Genomic DNA, 20511 nt, shown 5'->3' on the forward strand with positions numbered 1-20511 from the left:
GAATATTAATCACCGTGTTGCATTACGATTTATGAGGACTTTACAAAGTATTCTTAACAGATTATTTGCGACAAATGAATAAAGTTGAATGATTTCACGCAATAAATGTTAAAGTAATATCTAACATATTCAGGATTTGGCAGAATTAAATAATATAAAAATAACAACCTCTGCGAGTTGTATAATCAAACACATAATTCTTGGGCAGTGTCCGGGATTACATAACTATTCATTAAAGTGTATATCATTATGAGAAGAATAACCAAAGATACGATTAGAAGACATAATCAATGAACAACCAATTCGACTTATGTGATACTGATAAAAATACATTTAATTGTATCTCGATTTCAATATACACTGACAATACGTATTCAGTGTACACATATCTCATAATGATTGCTATTTAATGCTATCGGTATCAAATCCTCCTGCATCGAAGTAATCCACACAAGTTTCTATACACTCTGATATAGACGTATGAACATGGCGTCTTTCCTGGCGCAAATCCAGCTGATGTTAATGATTGCTTATTTTGAATTAGAGACCACCAATTCCTCATCAGGTAAGTGGTTTCTAGATTCTATCAGAGTGTATATAGTTGTGAAATTTGTTACTGAATATTAAGTTTTCAAGAAATGATACAAAAGGGTAGAAACCCCTTCACGAAATGGTATAGGTTATTTAAATTGCACGTTCTTTTTAATTTATTGTACTATAGTTTTTAAACATAAATTTCCACTTGGAACGCGTCGTGATCAAAATCTTTGCGAGTAAGATTTTTTTCTCACCTAAATATATACGATTCACAGAAACAAATTATCTCGATACGTGTTTAGAGTAGACGTTAGTCGGCTCAAATGTTGATGTGAAGTGGATGTTTTTTTTCGCCATCACACAAAACATACTCCCAAGCATCCACGAAGTGCAGGAGTGCCAAGCGAATAGAAATCAGATAACTATATATGTTGAAACTTACTGCATGAAAATTAGTATGTACAGATACACATATTTATTTACTCAAGTGACTGTCAAAAACAAAGCTACCAACCTTCCACGCATGTGGGTATATGACAATGTCTGTGCTGCTGGCACACATTCCGTGGCGAGTTCACTGGTTAACGATTCAGGTCTTTTCTTTAAAAACAAATATCATATGTACTTCCAAGAGGTTCTACATTCAGTAATAACACGAATAAGAAGTCTAGTCTGCCATTGTCGGCATACTCAGCGTCTCGGCATTCGCCATTTCTGAAACCACGTTTTCACGTTGAGTGAAAAATACTGGGAGATGAAAAGCCTCAGAAAGGTCAAACCGTTCAATTGACCCCTTGGATAGAAAGGGAAATTTCGAAATAATAATTAGGTTTGTTGTTAATTAGGTTTTATTGATATACATGATCCATGTTGTTTATTATCACGTCAGAAATTTCGTGGTTTCTATAAATGTTTTATATTGTTACAGGAACTTTTTTTGTTCATTTTTAACAGTGTAAAATATTTTGAGGGAAAATTGACATTATAAAATGGATATTATTTTAGCAGAAATGATTCCAGCCGATTGTTTTATTAACAGATATGAGTTGTGAAATTGAAATGGATATCAAATATCCTACTAGTACTAATGTACTTGAAGAATTGGTGAACATCAGTACTGCAGGAGATTGCTGTTTGAATTGTTGTCAACACAGTGAACCGCCGTGTACAATTTGGACTTGGCTCGAGTCTACCAAAGTATGTTTTCTAAAGACTGGAAATCTGACTGCTGAACAAGCCTATGGTGTTGTCTCTGGCAGAGCTAGACCTAATGGTGAGTTAACATCGCTGGCTTGTCCGAAATTCATCACGTTTTCTCACATATTAATGCAGAAACCTGTCTCGCCAAACTCATCCATAATAAAAAAAAAACGCAAAAACTCACAAATCATGAAATTGATTGATTTTTTTACTACGCAGCGAGCTTGGACACACACTATGGTGATGAATGAATTAGATCTGCATTTTTGACCAAAGTTATTCTTAATGCGGGAGAGTCGTCACCTGCGCATGCGTCAGATGGCTATAATATATCATTGTTTACTAACAAACCTCTACCCATGAGCCTTTGCGTTTTAACATCGTCATCGTCGCTTGCGACTCAATTGCCGCGCGTACGCAGGTGACGACCCTCCCGCTTTAAAATTAAATAATTCAAAGAAATAGCTTCATCACTCGTAACACGTTCCGTATTAGCCCCGTTATTCCTGTTATCATTACGAAAACTCTATAGGTAGCGCAGGTCCCTGTTTTGTGGAAGTGAGCTGATTGAGTCGCTATACAAATTGATGCTACTGAGGTTTACTATTATCAGCTTGTAAATGAACTACGAGGGGTTCTGTAAACATGTCATTTGCAAATAATTATGTCGACACCTTCAATAAGCAATCGCTTTCACTGAAAATAAATTATGTAATCCGGAAAATATTAATTACATCACATTTACACAAGGAAGATATCACGTACAATAATATATATTGTATGATTTACGATGGCATGTCAACAATGTGTATTCAACCATCTATTGATTTTAATGTTCATTTTAATCGGTTTTCGTTACAGATATAGAACCATCACTAACGACGATAAATGAGCTTTCAACTATGCCGTTCACCAAAGTGAATACACCGGATATCACGCCAAGAATTAGCAGTCAGCAATCCAACAAAACTACACAACAACCTGAAACGTCACCGATAACGAACACATATACCTTTCTCGGAATGCGCACGGGAGGCACAGTTATGTTCTCACTGTATCTGGCAATATCCATTCTCGTGGTAGGAGGGTGTATTATTTTGGACCTTTTCTACCTGATTATTGGCTTTCTCAAAACAAGAAAAAGCATTCGTGAAAATTCTACAATAAACAACATATGACTTTGTGGCCACGATGTGTGCTCACAGCCTACATTATTGTCTAGGTAATTCCAAAGTGTGCGCCGTTACACGCGTTACACGTTATAGCCAGTTATAAGTTGAAGCGTATGTTGAAGCAGTGTCTTCGATATGTTCTTTGTATTAAAGTGGCATGATTTGTTCGTTCCCATAGTAACTCAAAATAATATAGATATTACAGAAATGATTTTAGTGCATTTACAGGAAGTTGCCCGACATTAGTACCTGACACTATATAACACATAACAAGGCCATTCCTAGGATGTGGTCGATGTGTTAAACCCAACTTTGTATTTTTATTTGCATTTTATTTGTTGTGCAACCCATACGGGTATTTCGAAACATTATTCAGATCATTCATTTAGGGGCATGTGATACAACATGCCTGAATAATTTTTAGCATATTATGTTTTAGACAGTCGTGTGCGTTGCTCTGTGAGTTTTACCACTTCGGTCAACAGAATCAGAATTTGCAATATTTTGTATCGCAATAAGAGTTTTGTCGTTCTACTATTTGATGTCACTACAATAAAGGGGTCTATAACCACCATTAGCGTCCGTTTGCGTGATTGGATTACACGATTGACACTTGCCTCTGCGTTTGCAATTTAGTAAGTGGCGTATATAAGCTTCCTGATGCAAACCCATTTTTTTGGGACGAATATAAATATCTAGTGCAGGATATAGCTCTACTGAGGAAGAAACAATTGTATTTAATGACATGTATTGAAGAAATAAAAACACAAACCGCAAACATTTAATTTCCAAAGCTACACAAAATGGTGAATTTACTGAAAGTGCTTCACAAGTGCTTTATCTGTTCACAGAAAAAAAAGTATTGAAAAAAAAACACAAAAAAAAAACACCGAATCAATCCTGCTGTGGATTTCGCACGTTTGTTTCGAACGTGTAAAGTAACACTAGAAGCTGGCTATTTGCATCTACACCACATCACAAATAATAATAACAACTCATCAGTTTGATTCATTGTAACATAGACTGTATCGATGTACGGACATCATAAGTGAAGCTTCTGCTAATGAGAATCCTATGCCTCGGATCGCATTACGGCGTCGAATGGCGGCCGCGGTAGATGTGGCAACACATACATATAATGAAAATGTAGATGTGTACTTTGAGTAAGTATACTTTTATAACATGCGCTGTTTGTTGAAGTATCATGTATATTACGACTATGACTACTAGTTAATATCATTTTATCGACGCCTGGAGATGCCGTTTCAAAACGAATGGATACAAATATAGGTGAATATGACCACGTGGTAGCCATCGTTGTTACCCGATTGGGCAAGCAGAACACGAATATGCAAATCCTGTACGTTTGTAAACTGTGTCGTTTTTATTTTTATTGGACACAATCCAACTAAATTCCGTGCGTGCGTGTGTGCATGCGACCCATATCTTAGACAAGCCTGAACCGAATACATTCAAACTTCACACATAATACATAGTATTATACATATGCACATTAATTTGCTTCACGATCTGAGCCAAATTGAGACCATTTTTGTGCTGAAAAATCATCAAAATCAAGCAGACCTAGGCTGTTTACAGATGGATTTTATTCAAACTTGGTACATACTTGGACATCATGAGACCTTGATACACGTAATTTTGCTTTTCTGATCAAATTGAAAATGTTTTTGTTTTAATGACCATTTTACATCATGTCATAGATATATACAGACGTATTGGTTTGATGATCCCATTCAAAATGGCCGAATGGTGGCCATATTCATTTTGTGGTAAAGTATCACACAAAATTAAACATTTCTGGCATTCCGGAACTGGAATCTCCACTCCACGACATATGCTGTTCTGTCGCCATGTCTCTGACATTTTTTGGCTGATTTTTTACAGCGACATTGCACTTAATGTGTTTCAAGTTCTGATTCAAAATGGCCGACCGGTGGCTATTTTGTTTTAATTAATGCTTTTACAGAGCAAAATTTCTCAAGTATTAACAAGTACTCGTTTGACGGTCAGATACAAGATGACCGAATGTCAATCATTTTAGAGTTAAAAATCAGCACAATCAAGCATCAGCTTCTGGATCCACTTATCTCTGAAATGTTTATGTTGAAACGATATACAATGTATCTTAAATTTGATAACTAACGGGGACTGCGCCATGCATGGCTTGATTTACTATTACACGAATCACTTGTTAATAATTGGAATTCAGACTATACTAAATTGATATTAGGGGAAGCCATGCGTATGTACAATGCATTCTGTTGATATATGTTAAGTGACTCTGTTACGGATATATAATGTCGTCCTTAATAGATCATTTCTTGTTGATGTCAATGTTCGTTTATTTTGTCATGACCACGACCATCTCATCAGGTAAGTGAACACTGAAAATGACAGTTTTGTGTTTACCAATGTAACTGCAGTCATAACATTTGTTACAGGTTGTTTACTTCGTATGCGGGAGTCATCTGCAACAAACTACGCTACTATCGTGCAGTTCAGCTAAAGTCATTATCAAGACAACTGCACAAACGTCATGCACATAGGGAAGATTATTTGAAATTCAATGCAATGTATACGATCGATGTGGAATCATCATAACTCTGTCACAATACAATGAATACATACATGAATGTATATTACGAATCAGTAGCTCGATTTGGGCGACTCCTGGAATATTCAATTCCATCCATCTTACCACACATCCATCACAGTAAACATATGGATATCATATAATGACAATCATTGCTTCTATCAATTCTAAACTATAACTTGTATTCACACAAATAATAGGTGGACAGATATTTACAAAAATCTTAACAAAACAACATATACATTAACAGATACATTAGCATTAGTAGATACATAGAGAACACATTACATTATAATATACACATTTATTTAATCCGAACTACGAGGATCGCGGACAATTTAATATCCTGTGTATATTCGCCGCTCTTTGAACGTCGCCAACTTGAACCCTTAATATTTTCTAATACGTCTGACAGCGTAAGGTCACAAATTGATTGTCTGCATAATCTTTACAAACGCGTGCTTAACGTTTAAACGAAGTCGCGACGTTTTTTTATTCGTATACTTGTCACACAAAGACACATGTAAGCCATTCTTTGTTATTTATTTATTCGAATACGCGCACAGGTGTACTAATCGCAAATATGATGTAATGATAATGATATGATTAAATGGCATTACACGCTTACCATGGTTTCACGCATTTATAATTATTTAACCTCAAAGTATGGGTAATGTTAAAAACACGCACTCATGATATTTACAAAAGGCCGCGTAATAAGTCACAGTTTCAAATCTGGAGACGACCGTGTTATTTGGACCAGAGTTTTGTTACCAAATTATATTTGTACGCTTATACCGAAGGTATAAGTAGTTCAAGTACAATCAGTAGTCCAAGTAGTTTTATATACTTTGCGTCATTTATTTTGTACAGCCGTGACATTATTGAGACGGGCAGTCTGTCACAGGCTAAGGCCTGCTTATTCCTAATGAGAGGGCACCCACAGAGCTCACACTGGACAGGGTGCCTTTTCACTGCTAACATGGGGTAGACAATAGTACTGGAAATGAAATACACACACACACCAAAAATATATCAAGTTAAAGCTCCTGGCTTTAATACCTCTCGAAATCACAAGAATAAAGCACAGAAAAATACAATGAATAAATTCACTAAAATAGGGGATTGCTTAGGGAAGTGTGCATTGGTGATAACTCACAGTTCCAGGTGTAGAAATGGATGACGGTCAATGGCTTCTGCTTTACTAGTTCCATTGGTCTCAATAATACTCATTTCTGGAAGATGATTAGGTTGTTTTCGCGTGACTCAACGTCACTAATTATTTATAAATGGTACATTTGAGAGCAACATTTAGTTTAATCAGTAATGCGATGTTCTTCTATACAAAATGTGTTACGTTATACACGCACGTTTTGACAACACATACTTTTGTATGTTATACTGCCCACACCATATGTGTCAGGTTGGTAAAAAAATAAAGTTGAACGATTTGTATCCTTTAGGACCGATTCACCCAGTGGCGTTACTGTGTGAATATAGCCTACCAAGCACGAGTTCGATTTGAGCTCCCGTGTCTACAAAAGCCTTTCGTAACACACGTTGGAAAACCCAATTCCCTTAGACGCTGAGGCTACTGTGATTAAGAAAAGAAATGCATTGGACCACAAAAGACAAAATAATCGGGACGACATTACAGTGAACAACCAGTGGAAAGCAGACAATGAATGAATGTTGTTTGGAAGAAATGACCGACAGATGGCTGTTATAATTATTATGTGAAAGAATCTGTCGACAAGACATTATACCGGAATAAAGTGTTACGTGAATGACCGAACTACAAGAACAAACTGGAAAATAGCACGGTACATTAGCAAATATTACAGTGACGAGAGACGAAGAAGGTATGCAACACACGCGACGGTATCAAATAGCAAAAACCGTCACCAACACAGGCATAACATCACCTGAATCAACCAAAAGTTTGAGGTTTAAAGCCATCAAAACACAATTGCTTAGGTCATTTCAACATTACGCAAAAGTCAATAATCTCATTGAAGCACGACGCATTGGCGCCTTAGATGTGACCGGGCGATGGTATAACGAATCAATTGATACTAAACGTCCTACGCGATTTCATGATTTCACAGACACATAATCGGGGAAACAACAATAAAAAATGACCGCAACGAACCTGTTGAAGAGTACATCGGCATCATATAAATGGATTTAAACAAAAGTCAATGAGAACATCCTAACTATTTTATGATGGGACTAAAACTTTCACGAGTCTACGTGATAGGACACAGACAGTTGAATTGTGGAGAAACACTCCACCGAACAAGACTTGGCAAGAAGGTCGACAAAAATCACACAAAAGAGATAATATGTTATGCATGCAACAAAAGTGGTCACTGTCACCACGACAAAGTTTCTCAGAAAACTGAAATTTAAAATGCAAATCAGCCATACTATAAATATTTTATCAACAAATATATTACGAAATAGTTATATAACGTTTAAACTGTGCTACATTAATACAACAGCCTAGTTAGATTCGGGCGCCCAAGTTAATGAATAAACCCGGTTTTGAAAAAAAAAATACATTTCTTCCTCAGAACAGAAATGCGAAGAGTAATCCCATTACATATAATAATATAGTTATTGGCGCGACGTTCTTATAAATAAAACATAAGACTGTTGAAAAAAATAAATTGCTTTTAAACAATACTTCAATGAACAGATCAGTAATACCAGCATTATCAGACACTATATTGCTATTATATTGCAAGCAGCTTAATTTGACGGTATGCTAGGCAAAACTGTCAGAAATCGGCGATTATCGAGCTTTCGGATTAACCTGACAACATGGATTTATAAAGTAACTATACACATATATGATGGTGATACCTTAATCCAGTATGTTAGGGACATATATACGCAAGACACAAAACACAACTCATTCCAGTGTATATACAAATACATATGATAGACAAGTTTAGACATTATAAGAGATGATAACATATCTAGAATTTAAAATAATTTTAAATTCTAACCTACCTAACCTACACAGCCGCGACGAACATGTTTTGAAAAAAACAATACTTGTTCCATTGCTGCTTTCTAAACGAGAAACAACGACAATGATACAGAACGATAGTGATAGCGTACAATTTAAGACGTGTTGTACTGAATCAAATGCATGGTTCAGTGATGCGGACACATTTAGTTTTCACATGAGAACACTTACTACGATACGGGAAAGATACGAAGGGAAATCCATAAAATGGATGCGTCTTGTACATGGTGCACTTCACACGAAATCCCCTAGCAATCGGTAAAATGCATGTATAGTGTTGTAAAATAAATAAAATAGCCATCTCCCAAAAATTACAGTGACACTCTAATAATAGAATCATCAATGCTTATCTAAATAAATATATTTATGCCAGCGTTACTATTGGTTCATAGAAAATCACAAGCCTACAAATAAAACACATTCATTTTTGTGATTAATTAAATATAAGCTACCAATCATTACAATAGTATTCTAAAATGATCCAATTGAAAGTATTTTACTGTATATGAAGGTATATGGGGATTCAGAGCTTTAAACAAATATGTTTTCAATTTTTTAGTCATGATTCACATTTTTGACATTATGCATTTTTCGATCTTAAATGCTGAACAATAGATTTTACGAATTTACACTGATCAACTAAAAACCGAAATTAACACAATAATCATTTAAAACATATCTGAGTGTTTCTGTTTTTTAAATCATTGCATATACGACGACCATGACACCATGGTAACATCAACTAATTCCGAATTAAAGTGAAAATTGTTTCTTATGTTATATCAGTGAAGGAACAATTGCTGGAATAATATTGATTAATATGCGGAAGTGGTCGTTTGTTCCCGAACGCTAAAGATTAAATCTGTCGCATACACTGACGGTTAACTTTAGAAAAATTACATCTTGGATAACAAGTGGTCATTATACAATTTATTGAATGTACCACGGATCTTTTAATCCCAATTCATAGGTTAGGAGGTTGCATTGAATAACTGTAATGTTTTCGAATTCTTATTATCGCCAATAAATATCTTTATTGCAGGATATAAAGTGAAAAAGCTCATATATTTATTATTATTAAGCAATTGACATGTAAAACGAAATGACATATTACCATGGTGTATCACTATATCAATGTGTGACATATAGTGTCTACCAGCGTCGATGAGTTTTGAATCTCAATCTAGACTGCAAAGCGAGTAACAATATATATCTGATATGCTCCACATTTGCATCCCTCTTTGCAATTATGTTTTAGCTCAATTATTTAAACAATAATAAACGACCTGCCAACCCATAATGAGCGGAAGCCCACTTTCGTGTGTATAAAAAAAAATGTGCTTGAGTCCATTATGGATTGGGGGAGTTCATTATTGTTATTTTGTAGCGCTGTCAATGCCATTTGACGTAATCAAACACAAAATATCACATGTTCTTCAAACACGCATATAGTCTATTCAAACCTTGTGTATGAAGATAGATGACTTTGTTACCAATTGATATATACAATGACTGTAACACAGTTATAAATCACAAATTACACTATTTATACACAAATCATGTACATAATAATTTGTTCATTGTCTTGATCACATGTTTCTTTAATAACATTAAAAATAACTATGCGCTTGTTCACATATATGAAAGAGACAAGGATACGAGCGGTTATTGCATGCTTTTGATGTTATCGTGCTTGAATAATAAATCTTAGCGAAATGGCAGCAAGTTGATTATCATACAGTTTAAATTGTCACCACAGTGTTTGTACATATAATGTAGTGTTTCTAGTCTTCAGATTTAAATCTGTATAATTATTGTATATTCATTTAATAAAGTAATTACATGTCCCGTATTCGAATGCATCTGCGTAATACGTAGTGATAAATGTGTGTCTATATTCAAAATATAGTTTTATTTTAATGATCCTGCACTTTCATAAAATCGAGTATTATGGTGTTGTATGTGCACGTCTATCAAAGATGCATTTACAATTGAGCAAATAAAAATACGGGTCACACACTATGTGGGCGGCAGTCGTCCGCGGTCAGGCCGCATCGTGTTAAAAATACGTTCCATGGCGACGTACATAATATAATATAGTCAAATTGAGTTAATAAATTAATTAATTTTGTGAATGACTTATATATGACCCATGTGTGCACAAAAGTAAATATGGTACATCATGAGAAATTGACACAGGAAATTAAATCAATTTTCATTGAATAATCACATGTGAGTTTTGCCTACCCATTGGTTCTTCCAGTGGGGAAAAGGATATATGTTTTAATAACTAGACTTGTAAGTGTCAAAAACTGCATAAACAAGTACTGATGTATTAAATAACAGAGTATGTTCCCTGATTATTTAAATACATATTTTAGTAATAATAAGTTCATTCTCCTTATAAGAACCAATACAATAACAAAATCAAAAACTAAATACAATACAAGAGCATAAGTGAGAATACGATCGGAAAATAGCAGTCAGGTGACTGCTAATCTGACCCGTTTCCACCTTAAATAAATAGACACAATAATTAATAGGGCTTGTAAATATATAAATATTTATATACATTTTTATGTGAAGTACAAGAAAACACTGAGTTTCCTAAGTAAGCAAAAGATGTTTTTGTATTCTTTTTAAATATGTTTCGTGACTGTATGGATTTGATATGAGTCGGAATTTTATTTCATATTATCGGACCAAAATATTTTATAGAAAATTGACCACATCTTGTCTAAACTTTGGGCAGGGAAAGATTACATTTGTAGTTTTGTCTTGTGTTATAATTATGTTCGATCTGCGGGAAGTAGTTGTAGAAAATTGGTGGTAATCTATCATAAATTGCATCATGCACTAAGGTTCCAATTTGTAGAGAATGTTGTTTATAAATATCTAAAATGCCTAATTGTTTAAACAAAGGTCCTGAGGGTGTATTGTAATTGTTAAAGGCGATAATGCGAACAATGCGTTTTTGTATAAGTAAACATTTTTGCAGGTGACAATGATATGTATTTTCCCAAACCTCTAATCCATAAGAAATGTGGAGAAGAATAAATAGGTTGTATAACAAAATTAACACGAACCGTGGAACTAAAAACCTGAGCTTATAAAATATACCTGTTAATTTATTGATTTTTTTCTTTACTAATGATGTCAGTTTACGTTCATTCATAGTAATTGTGTGTATTGGCAATAAATTTGGCAATGTAATTTGTTTTATCGGAATTAATAGTAAGTTTGTTTGCATCACACCACAATACCACCGTTTGAAATTTACAATTCAGAGCGTTTATGTTGATATGGTTAGATTTATTTTATCACAAGAAATCAAATCCATAATCTTTCAATCCGAACACCAAATATAATATATCATATAAGTTTCCAGTATAGTGAGGACTCTCTTTTGGAATTCTATTCTATTCTATAGTCTTCGATTAAAAGAAATTAAGTCACTGCAATATTTGTAAATATTTGTAAACCTACTTAAAAGAAATGAACATAAATTGATATGGTCACTGTCTCGTATAAGAACACGATTGAAACACATGCATTCACAATCGCTAGTGAACAGAGAAAAAACAAAATGATGACAAAGAGGAAGACAGGAATGAATCAATATTCAAAAAGCGTAACGATTGTTATAACAATTGATGAGCAGCAAGTACAAACCCCTCGTCCCCTTTCATGACATCATCCCTCTAATATGAACATGCAAAAGTGACAGTGTGTAATTCTACGCAACTGCCTCAGGTAGTGGGTTGTATTCGTTTGCGCCACCCCCTCACTAGATTGAATTGATGTAATAACTGCGCTACTCACAACATTCTGAAATCCCTCTTGATTTAAGTGGACGAACTAAACACTCACAAGATGTTTTTAACAAACCAGCTTCACCAGAACAAACTATTGTCTGAATGGAGGAAACAGTTAGTGAATGTGGCGACAACGAGGGGTCTAAGGGATATTTCAAGGTGTACTGATATTAATAAAACAACCATATGAAATGAAAATATCAATCATAAAACCTTCACTAAAACGTTTGCATTGTGACTTCGAAGGGTCACTGACACCATTGGTTTCCCAGACCAAACTTGTAGCGTCCACACTAGGCGTATTCATGACGCTTTATACCCTTGGATTAGACGACCGTTTCATTTTTTTATTCGCTTGATTTACGTCCATGCCCAATCTCTGGCCCGCGATAATTGCGCCTAAACCATCACAGTGGCTAGGGGTATTCAGCATGGCTGTTCAATCTCCACTGCCCTCTACGTTATAACCATTGAAGTAATATTAGGAATGATGAAGATATTGGAGGATTAGTCATACCACACTGCAATAAAAAACACTGTACACCTCTTATGTTGACGACGTGAAATTGTTCATAACCAATAAACAGGAAGTCAGTTCGCTTGCTCACATATTACTACAAGTTTACGAGCGGACAACAAACCCCCAAATCAACCTTCAACAGCATAAGCTTAAAACTGTTGGATATTTAGTCTGCGGAATATTCAAATTTATAGTGATCAGAATTTCATGGCATGTCGTACAGAGAGTGCGCTCTTGTTATTAATAACCTGGTTTCTTCGCAATCTGATTAAAATAAGGTCCTATTGTGGGCTTTATTTTTCTTGTATTTAAATATGTGTATATTTATTTATTTTTATTATATTTTTTTACTTTATTTTATTGTAATTTATTATTTATTTGCTGGCGGTTTTTTATGTCTATATAAAGTCCGTTTAAGATTGCGAGACTAATATTTGTGTTGAAAATTACGATTTTCACATTTCTTTATTAATTGATAAAATGCAATATAAACTTTTCTATGATAAAGTCAACATACCATAGAATGTCATTTAAGTTGGTTAAAATGTTGATTTTCTGAAGGGAAGCAAGGCAGCCTCAGTAGTGTTTTCCAAAATCAACAACATAGTTTTATTCTGTGTGCCAATACGTTTCAAAGATTAACTCAAGACAAAGCAATGTTAGGATGTGTTATCAGTAGCTTTCTGACACACAATGAGTGTTTCCAAACACTTGAGTGGTTTGTCGCCGCCCCTGTTTGTTTCACATATTTGTAATTTGCATATGAATGTGTCAGACACAAAGTCACACAGCCACTGAAACAAATCATTGATTTTTGTGTTCTCGTGTTCTCTTCTGCCGACTTTATCGAATTATAGCTATCCCATTCCTTTATGTTTTTGGTTTACACCAAAATAGCCTTACACATTTGGATGCCCTACACATGTTAAAACAGACCTTGATGGGAAAACAAATCGCTTGTGCCAATAAACAAGCTTGAAAATATTTGCTGTGACTACATGGACGTTTTCTAGGAGTTTATTTTTTTCAAAATACAAGGTCTTTAACAAAAAATAAAGTATACTTATTGTCGTCGGATTAACACTAAATTTTCACAGCTTCAAGGTGACATGAGAGGAACTTGAATGTGTCCAGACAGACTTTTTCATGGATTATTTACTAGTTGTGGTTTGAGTTTGGGGCAATGCGACTAAAACGGAAATTAAAATTCAGCACACTACTTTTCAAAACGCATTGCTTGAATAAAACTGACAAGACACATTCAATTTACCAGACTATTGAACAACTAGGAAAAGTGAAAACAAACTTCTTATCACCAGCATAAAGACGTAATTATTTTGTTTTACGGAAATATTTTTTTTTTACCTTCGATTGAGTAACGAGTTGTAGAATGCAAAGACGGGCATGAAAAACACACCTTTGAAAAGCTTGAAGTCTGGCGATTCCAAAAATATATACTTACCTGGATCTTTTTGTAGTCATTTAGTCATAATTAGAAGATGAAAACAAGTATGCAAATAATAGTCTCGCTACCTTAAATCTCGTATAATCTACAGCCATTTACAGCTAGCTTTTTACATTGGCCGACGACGTACCTACTGGAGAAAATAATTAACACATACAATGTACAATTAAAGCTCGTGATGAATTAATTTGAAAACAATTACTCAATCAAAAGTTTGCCAGGGAAAATGTCAGAAAACGGTGGTTAGATCGGTTTGTCAATAAAACACAATAATTTTTATTTTATTTTAATTTTGTTTATTTTAAATGCAACTATCGCGTACTTGATTTGAAGTACTTTAGATTGACTGCAGTATTAGTATTTTCACTCGCATCTCAAATTGGTAAAGTGTGAGAAGCGGACACTTTTCACAGTTTGGCAAGACTTCATTTTTTCATCGGTATTGATGACAATTTGTTTCTGCCAAGTAGATCAATTTTCTCGACCAATATTCTATTCTCGACCCTATATACATACTAAAATCATACTGTTTCCAAGTTGAGGTAACATGAGTTCATGAGATTACACGCGTATACCTTTTTTACTTCAGCTTACGTACCATATTTTATTCAGATAACCCACCCGGGGATTTTCAGGGCAAGCGACCACAAACGATTACCGATGTTCCGTCGATCCGGAGGAAAAAAAATCATCACTCACGCAATAACCACGCAAAATAATGACCTAAACTTGGACCACTTAAGCCACTAGATAATCGTAAAAATCCATGATTTTCGTTGCATTTAACAATAATAAACTTACCGAAAAATCATGTTTTACCAAGGAGGAAACTATATTCCGCCTTGGAACTAAAGAACCCCATGGTATTAACAAACAGTTCAACTCATTTGTTGAGCTCACTACCTAAGGCGCGTCATTTGTTCTATTGTGGATTTTTTTGTGATTCTACTTATAGTATCATGCGCGTTCTTACGTTCCTATGTTCTACCTGTACGTTATTACACTTTCTTCTATGCTATCGATAAAGAGCCATTGCTCGAAACGTCTAGCTATTTTTAATAGTTATTTAGGACTATGATTACCAAATATTATCTTCTATATATCATGTTTTACCGATCGTTTTTATCACTAACATCGATAGAATCCGCCATGCAAGTATTCTGTGGCCTGTATCTGACCGGCGACGTCATCAGTCGCTCTAAACCAGTCAGACGGGATCTCGTTCAAATCTCGTTGTATATGTGGCGATAGATAAAGTAATACAAATAAGATGTTCGTAATAATAGCCGAAACGACTGGGTATACATGAGTACAATACTACAGTCAATGCGAAGCTACTACAAGATTGTGCATGATTGGCTACCCAAGTCTTACACATAGCCATTCAGAGTGTAGCTTGTTTGTTGAGAGTTTTTTTTTATCGTATCAAATAATACAGTCGTAGTGAATGTCATAGTGCAGTACACCTGACGGTATAGTAACCACATTGGGTATCATTGTGTTATTACATATTACATATGAATCAATTAATTAATACGGATAGAAGGTACACTAAAGGTATTTTTAGTCTACATTAAACACATAACTTGAAATAAGCATTATCTCTTTACAGTGGCTTCCATTGATGAGTGTGATGTGAATAATGGAGGCTGTGAGCATCAGTGTACTCCGGGTACAGGCGGTGAGGCAACGTGTTCCTGTGACAGTGGATATCTACCGGTCAACAGTGGAAAAACATGTTTTGGTAAGGACTGTAACATACATGCAATTGGCAATCGCTCAATTTCTATATCATTATTCATTCAGCTATGCGACCAGGTAAAATAAACACCCGTCACATACTTTGTTTTAATAATGTTTTCGTAATTTGTGGTCTACGTTTTGTTGCATTTAGTGTATTTACCTAATTTTGTATACTAGTAGTTGAATAATTTATTTGTGGACGATAGGCACTGGTCGTTTGAGGGAAGTGTTTGAAATATATTGTTATAAAATTATGACTGTTTATGAAATGGAAATACTAAGAAGAACACGCTATGGAAAATAACATTATCGATGGTTATACAGTCAGTTGGTATCGCAAAAGTGTCACCAAACAAGTGCATGTCTTAACAGAGGTCGCATAAATTCAAAATTGCTGAAATGTGATTAACTTTACACTTTATCTACCAAGCTTGTGTCAGGTCATATGCAGGTTGAGAGGCATCGGAATTGATGAATAAAAATCATAGATACATTCCACAAGTATAAGTGTTTCTCCCTTGCAATGATTATTATGAATGCAAAAATTTCAATCAATCAATATACTTTATAAAAGTCCCAAAGTATAAGAACAAACCCATGTTTAAATATTGCTTTTCATTTAGCTTGAAGAGACAGAAGTAAGGAGAAGTCCATACCATATTTTCTCAAAGTGTAAAAACTTGGCCGGCTAAACGCGACCTAGGGAACCACGTGACGGTTTCCTGCCTTTTATTTTTTTTTGCACCTAAACACGATGTACCATGGAATTCATCTAACTTCCTTTTGTTGGCTCGAGAAGTTCCCAGCGATGACAGATTTGATTATGTGCACTCCTGCGAGGTAAAACCCGTTCTTTGAAAAAGTCATGATTTAGTAATACAAATACGTATTATGTCATTATACTTACTTAACAGATTTGGGTTGTCAACTGCAGTTTGGGATACAATATCCTGCTTCTTCACAACAAGTAATTACTAAGCTGTTGAACATTAGCGCTGCTGAAGATTGCTGTGTAGCATGTGGTCAGTACACGGAGTGTGCAATTTGGACCTACATTAATGACACAAACAAATGTTGGCTGAAGATGGGAAACCTGACTGCTTCAAGTAATCCCGATTCTATCTCTGGTGGACCTAATTGTGAGTTGATCTTCCTTGACAGATTTATGTTTTGTGGGCGACGTTTTATTGAAAGGAAATTTGTTTCCAATTGTTTATATAATTGTGTCGATACGGTAATACAACTATCATTTTCTCTCTAGAAACAGCACACACAGCAAGAGCCTGTTTTCACTCAGCCATTGTCTTGTCATAACAAATGTTGTTTGAGATTTGGACATGTTTAAAGTGTTAGCTGTCTCAGACCACGGATAAAAAAGTCGATTATATTTTTGTATCCATAATTGTCAATTCGTTTTGCTATATTTTTGCAAATATAATTTTTTCAATTGCATGGTATATATTTGCGCATAAGCTTGGCTTTTCGTTATTGTACGGAGTATTAGGACTGCGACAACTATTAATATTCTGATGAGTTTGTATTTAATTACAATTTTAAATGTTGTAAGACACATGCTAGAAGTGCCTCCTTGACATATAAAGTACAATCTTGTATGTTAAATGGAGTTGAGTGGTTGTTATTTGCAATTCGTCCATGTATCTATTTGATATTTTTGATATGCTATGATGTTGATATGTACAATATTTGTGGTCGTGATTTCGAATTTTGGTTGTTGTATGCATATTTATTCGTAATTGATCTATAATTAATATATAAATCACAGTCTAAATTTAAATAACATAGGAGTGCCATGCAGTTTTGAGAACTGACAAGAACACTACACCAAAACAGTGGAGTTGATGAAGTCTTGTTTCATCAATTCCTTTTGAACGCATATAATTGTTGTCTGTGGTTGATTTATGTTGTGTGTCACATTCCGCTACCCCAATGTATACATAATTGGGTTTTTATTCGGCAGTTGTTTTCTATTCGTGTTCATCGCAAATCATCGCAAACAAGGTCATAATCGCCAAATGCCAATGCCACAGCGAACACTGACGTGAGCGCCAGTTAAGTACAATTTGATTTGTTGTTGTTGGATGCAGTTCTAAATGTTTACGCCATCATCAAACCTTCAAAATTTCTTTCAACATTTCTTTCACAGTGTATTCAGTTCCTGAATGTTATGTGAACAACGGAGGATGTGAACAACAGTGCCAGAGTACGGATGGTGTGGTGACGTGCTCCTGTAACACTGGGTATATCTTGAGCAGCGATAACAAGACATGTATCGGTATGAGTTATTGTATGCTTTCGTCTGTTATCAGAATGCTTTATACTTGGCAGCATCTGAATGTGAAATCTGTGTTGATAATTTTTCATATTCTATCTGAAAATATAATGTCTATTAATTTGTTCGACTGATTTTACAATGGCGTATTTTGTTTGAATTTGTTTTTCTCGAACGTGGTATTTGTCACATTTTGTTTAATTTGTAAGATAATACAATTCAATATATGAAGAGTTAAATATATGCTATCAGATCACAAAATGACTTATAATAATAATGTTATTTCTCACCAAACAACATTTATAAATAATCGAAATTACAGGCACATATATATGCAGACATACAAACATGAAATACATTATTCAAACCCAATGTCTCGCCACTGTAAGCGGGCGCTTTCTCCATTACGCTACTTCACAATGAATAAATGTTCGAGTTGAAATTAGCTAATTTGAATTATGGTTCATTTAGTTGTCTAACACATTACCTTCTGATGATTGTGTTATGATACCAAACTGCAGAACAAGTATACATTGTATTCAGTTCAAAGGTAATTAAAAGTGTATAAAGGCTGTATAGAAGTTGATTTATTTCATTGATTGGATGTGCATCGGGCAGTTCTTCAAACCAGGTCTCAACATCGGCATACATTTATTTGAATTTAACAATGATAGTTATTGCCTTAGAGTGTCGTGGATATCTTCAATGCACGTCGCTAATACCGGAAATAACGTAAAGTATTACGAAAATCAGTATTTATAATTTTCAAGTTGGTAACATCACTCGGAAATCACAAAAAAACGACCGCAAATAAATCGTCCGAGATTGACGACATGAGATGTTCTAAAGTATGACTGTCTCCAATTCCATTATTGGTTCTTCTTCTTCAAAATTAGTTACGTATGGCGGATTGGAACATTAGATTCGTTTTCGATGTTGATAATGAGTACATGACCAACAGTAGTAAGGTTTCAGAAACAATGACTACATCTCCGACTTCAGAGTTGCGTTATGTGTGCTATTGTTATTTTTTACTCTGAGTCCCAAAATAACACCAGAGTAACAAGATTTTAAGATATCACGTATCGGGGGGGGGGGATTGAAAAGTGAAAAATATATTCGCAGCAGCTAAAACCATAAAACCCTGCAGTTGCTTGTATGATGATAACATGTAGTAATACTTGTTCAAACTCTTTGATGTTGGAATATTAAGCACTTATACAAAATGTGTATTACTGAGACTACGATCGATTGAGATACGAATATACGTCTTTCCACTGAAATTTCATATATGTGTTTTTACACATACAATTGCAATTGTATTATTGCTCAATGCATCGTTATAGGAATACTATTTTCTGTTCGGATTATTTGTCATTAAATACTACTCATATAATACATTTCCTGTATTTACAGATTTAGGTTGTCAAATGGAGAACGGTATCAGTCATCATACTGAGAGGAAAAGGAACATCAAGGCAACTGCTTATAGCTGTGATTAGGTGAATCTTAGACAATAACGCATAAATAAACATAAATAAAGACAACATAATCGTGTTGTCATGTGGAGACTTGTTACTTTGTTTTCATTCAACAATACGTTCTCGTAAATTATAAAACACATACACACTCCTCAAACGAATGCAACAGACAATACGTTGCTTATACCCTGCCAGCTGGCAATTGTTCGACTCTGCATCGTTTTAGTTGGAACAAAATACAGATATTTCTTCAATCCTCCAATAATAGTAGAAATGACACATGCTGAAATGACAAGAAATGTATGTATTAAATATAAAACCACAGTTATACAGGCGCAGTAATAGCGTAAACTCATACCAGAAGAAGATACTCACCTAACCCATACCTAGGTCAAGGTTGGGTATCGGGAAACGATATAACAAGGGATTTTCTTTGTTACATTTTCAACACTCATCGTGACAGGTTTGTTTCACTGGATTACAATTTTAATATTCAACATGTTTTCAAACAATTGCTAAAGTTTGTCATTATGATTTTAGACCATTAGCAACGGTAACTAACTTTTCTGCAAATTGGTGCCTGAATAATCCACTCGGTGTTCAAAACCGTAGTTAGATAAACTATGCAATTTAACAG

The 20511-nt window shown here is 34.7% G+C and overlaps 1 protein-coding gene across 1 annotated transcript; it reads left to right on the forward strand.

The window, feature by feature from the left end:
* Positions 1-486: 486 nt before the first annotated feature.
* LOC144357182 (uncharacterized) lies at positions 487-19945 on the forward strand. The gene is made up of 7 exons (XM_085490947.1): positions 487-565; positions 1577-1810; positions 2599-2772; positions 15973-16104; positions 17018-17242; positions 18268-18396; positions 19810-19945. Exons 1-7 carry the CDS (start codon positions 487-489, stop codon positions 19893-19895), a joined length of 1059 nt encoding a protein of 352 aa, XP_085347073.1. The 3' UTR covers positions 19896-19945.
* Positions 19946-20511: the final 566 nt, after the last annotated feature.

Source organism: Saccoglossus kowalevskii, chromosome 16, assembly GCF_978046115.1.
Source record: "Saccoglossus kowalevskii chromosome 16, keSacKowa6.1, whole genome shotgun sequence".
NCBI lineage: Eukaryota > Metazoa > Hemichordata > Enteropneusta > Harrimaniidae > Saccoglossus > Saccoglossus kowalevskii.

Excerpts from the sequence above, each read along its gene's own strand:
- LOC144357182 (XM_085490947.1), top strand. The coding sequence starts at position 487 with ATGGCGTCTTTCCTGGCGCAAATCCAGCTGATGTTAATGATTGCTTAT. Across the intron at positions 16,105-17,017 it reads CAGTGGAAAAACATGTTTTG|ATTTGGGTTGTCAACTGCAG; the intron begins GTAAGGACTGTA and ends CTTACTTAACAG. Across the intron at positions 18,397-19,809 it reads CGATAACAAGACATGTATCG|ATTTAGGTTGTCAAATGGAG; the intron begins GTATGAGTTATT and ends CTGTATTTACAG.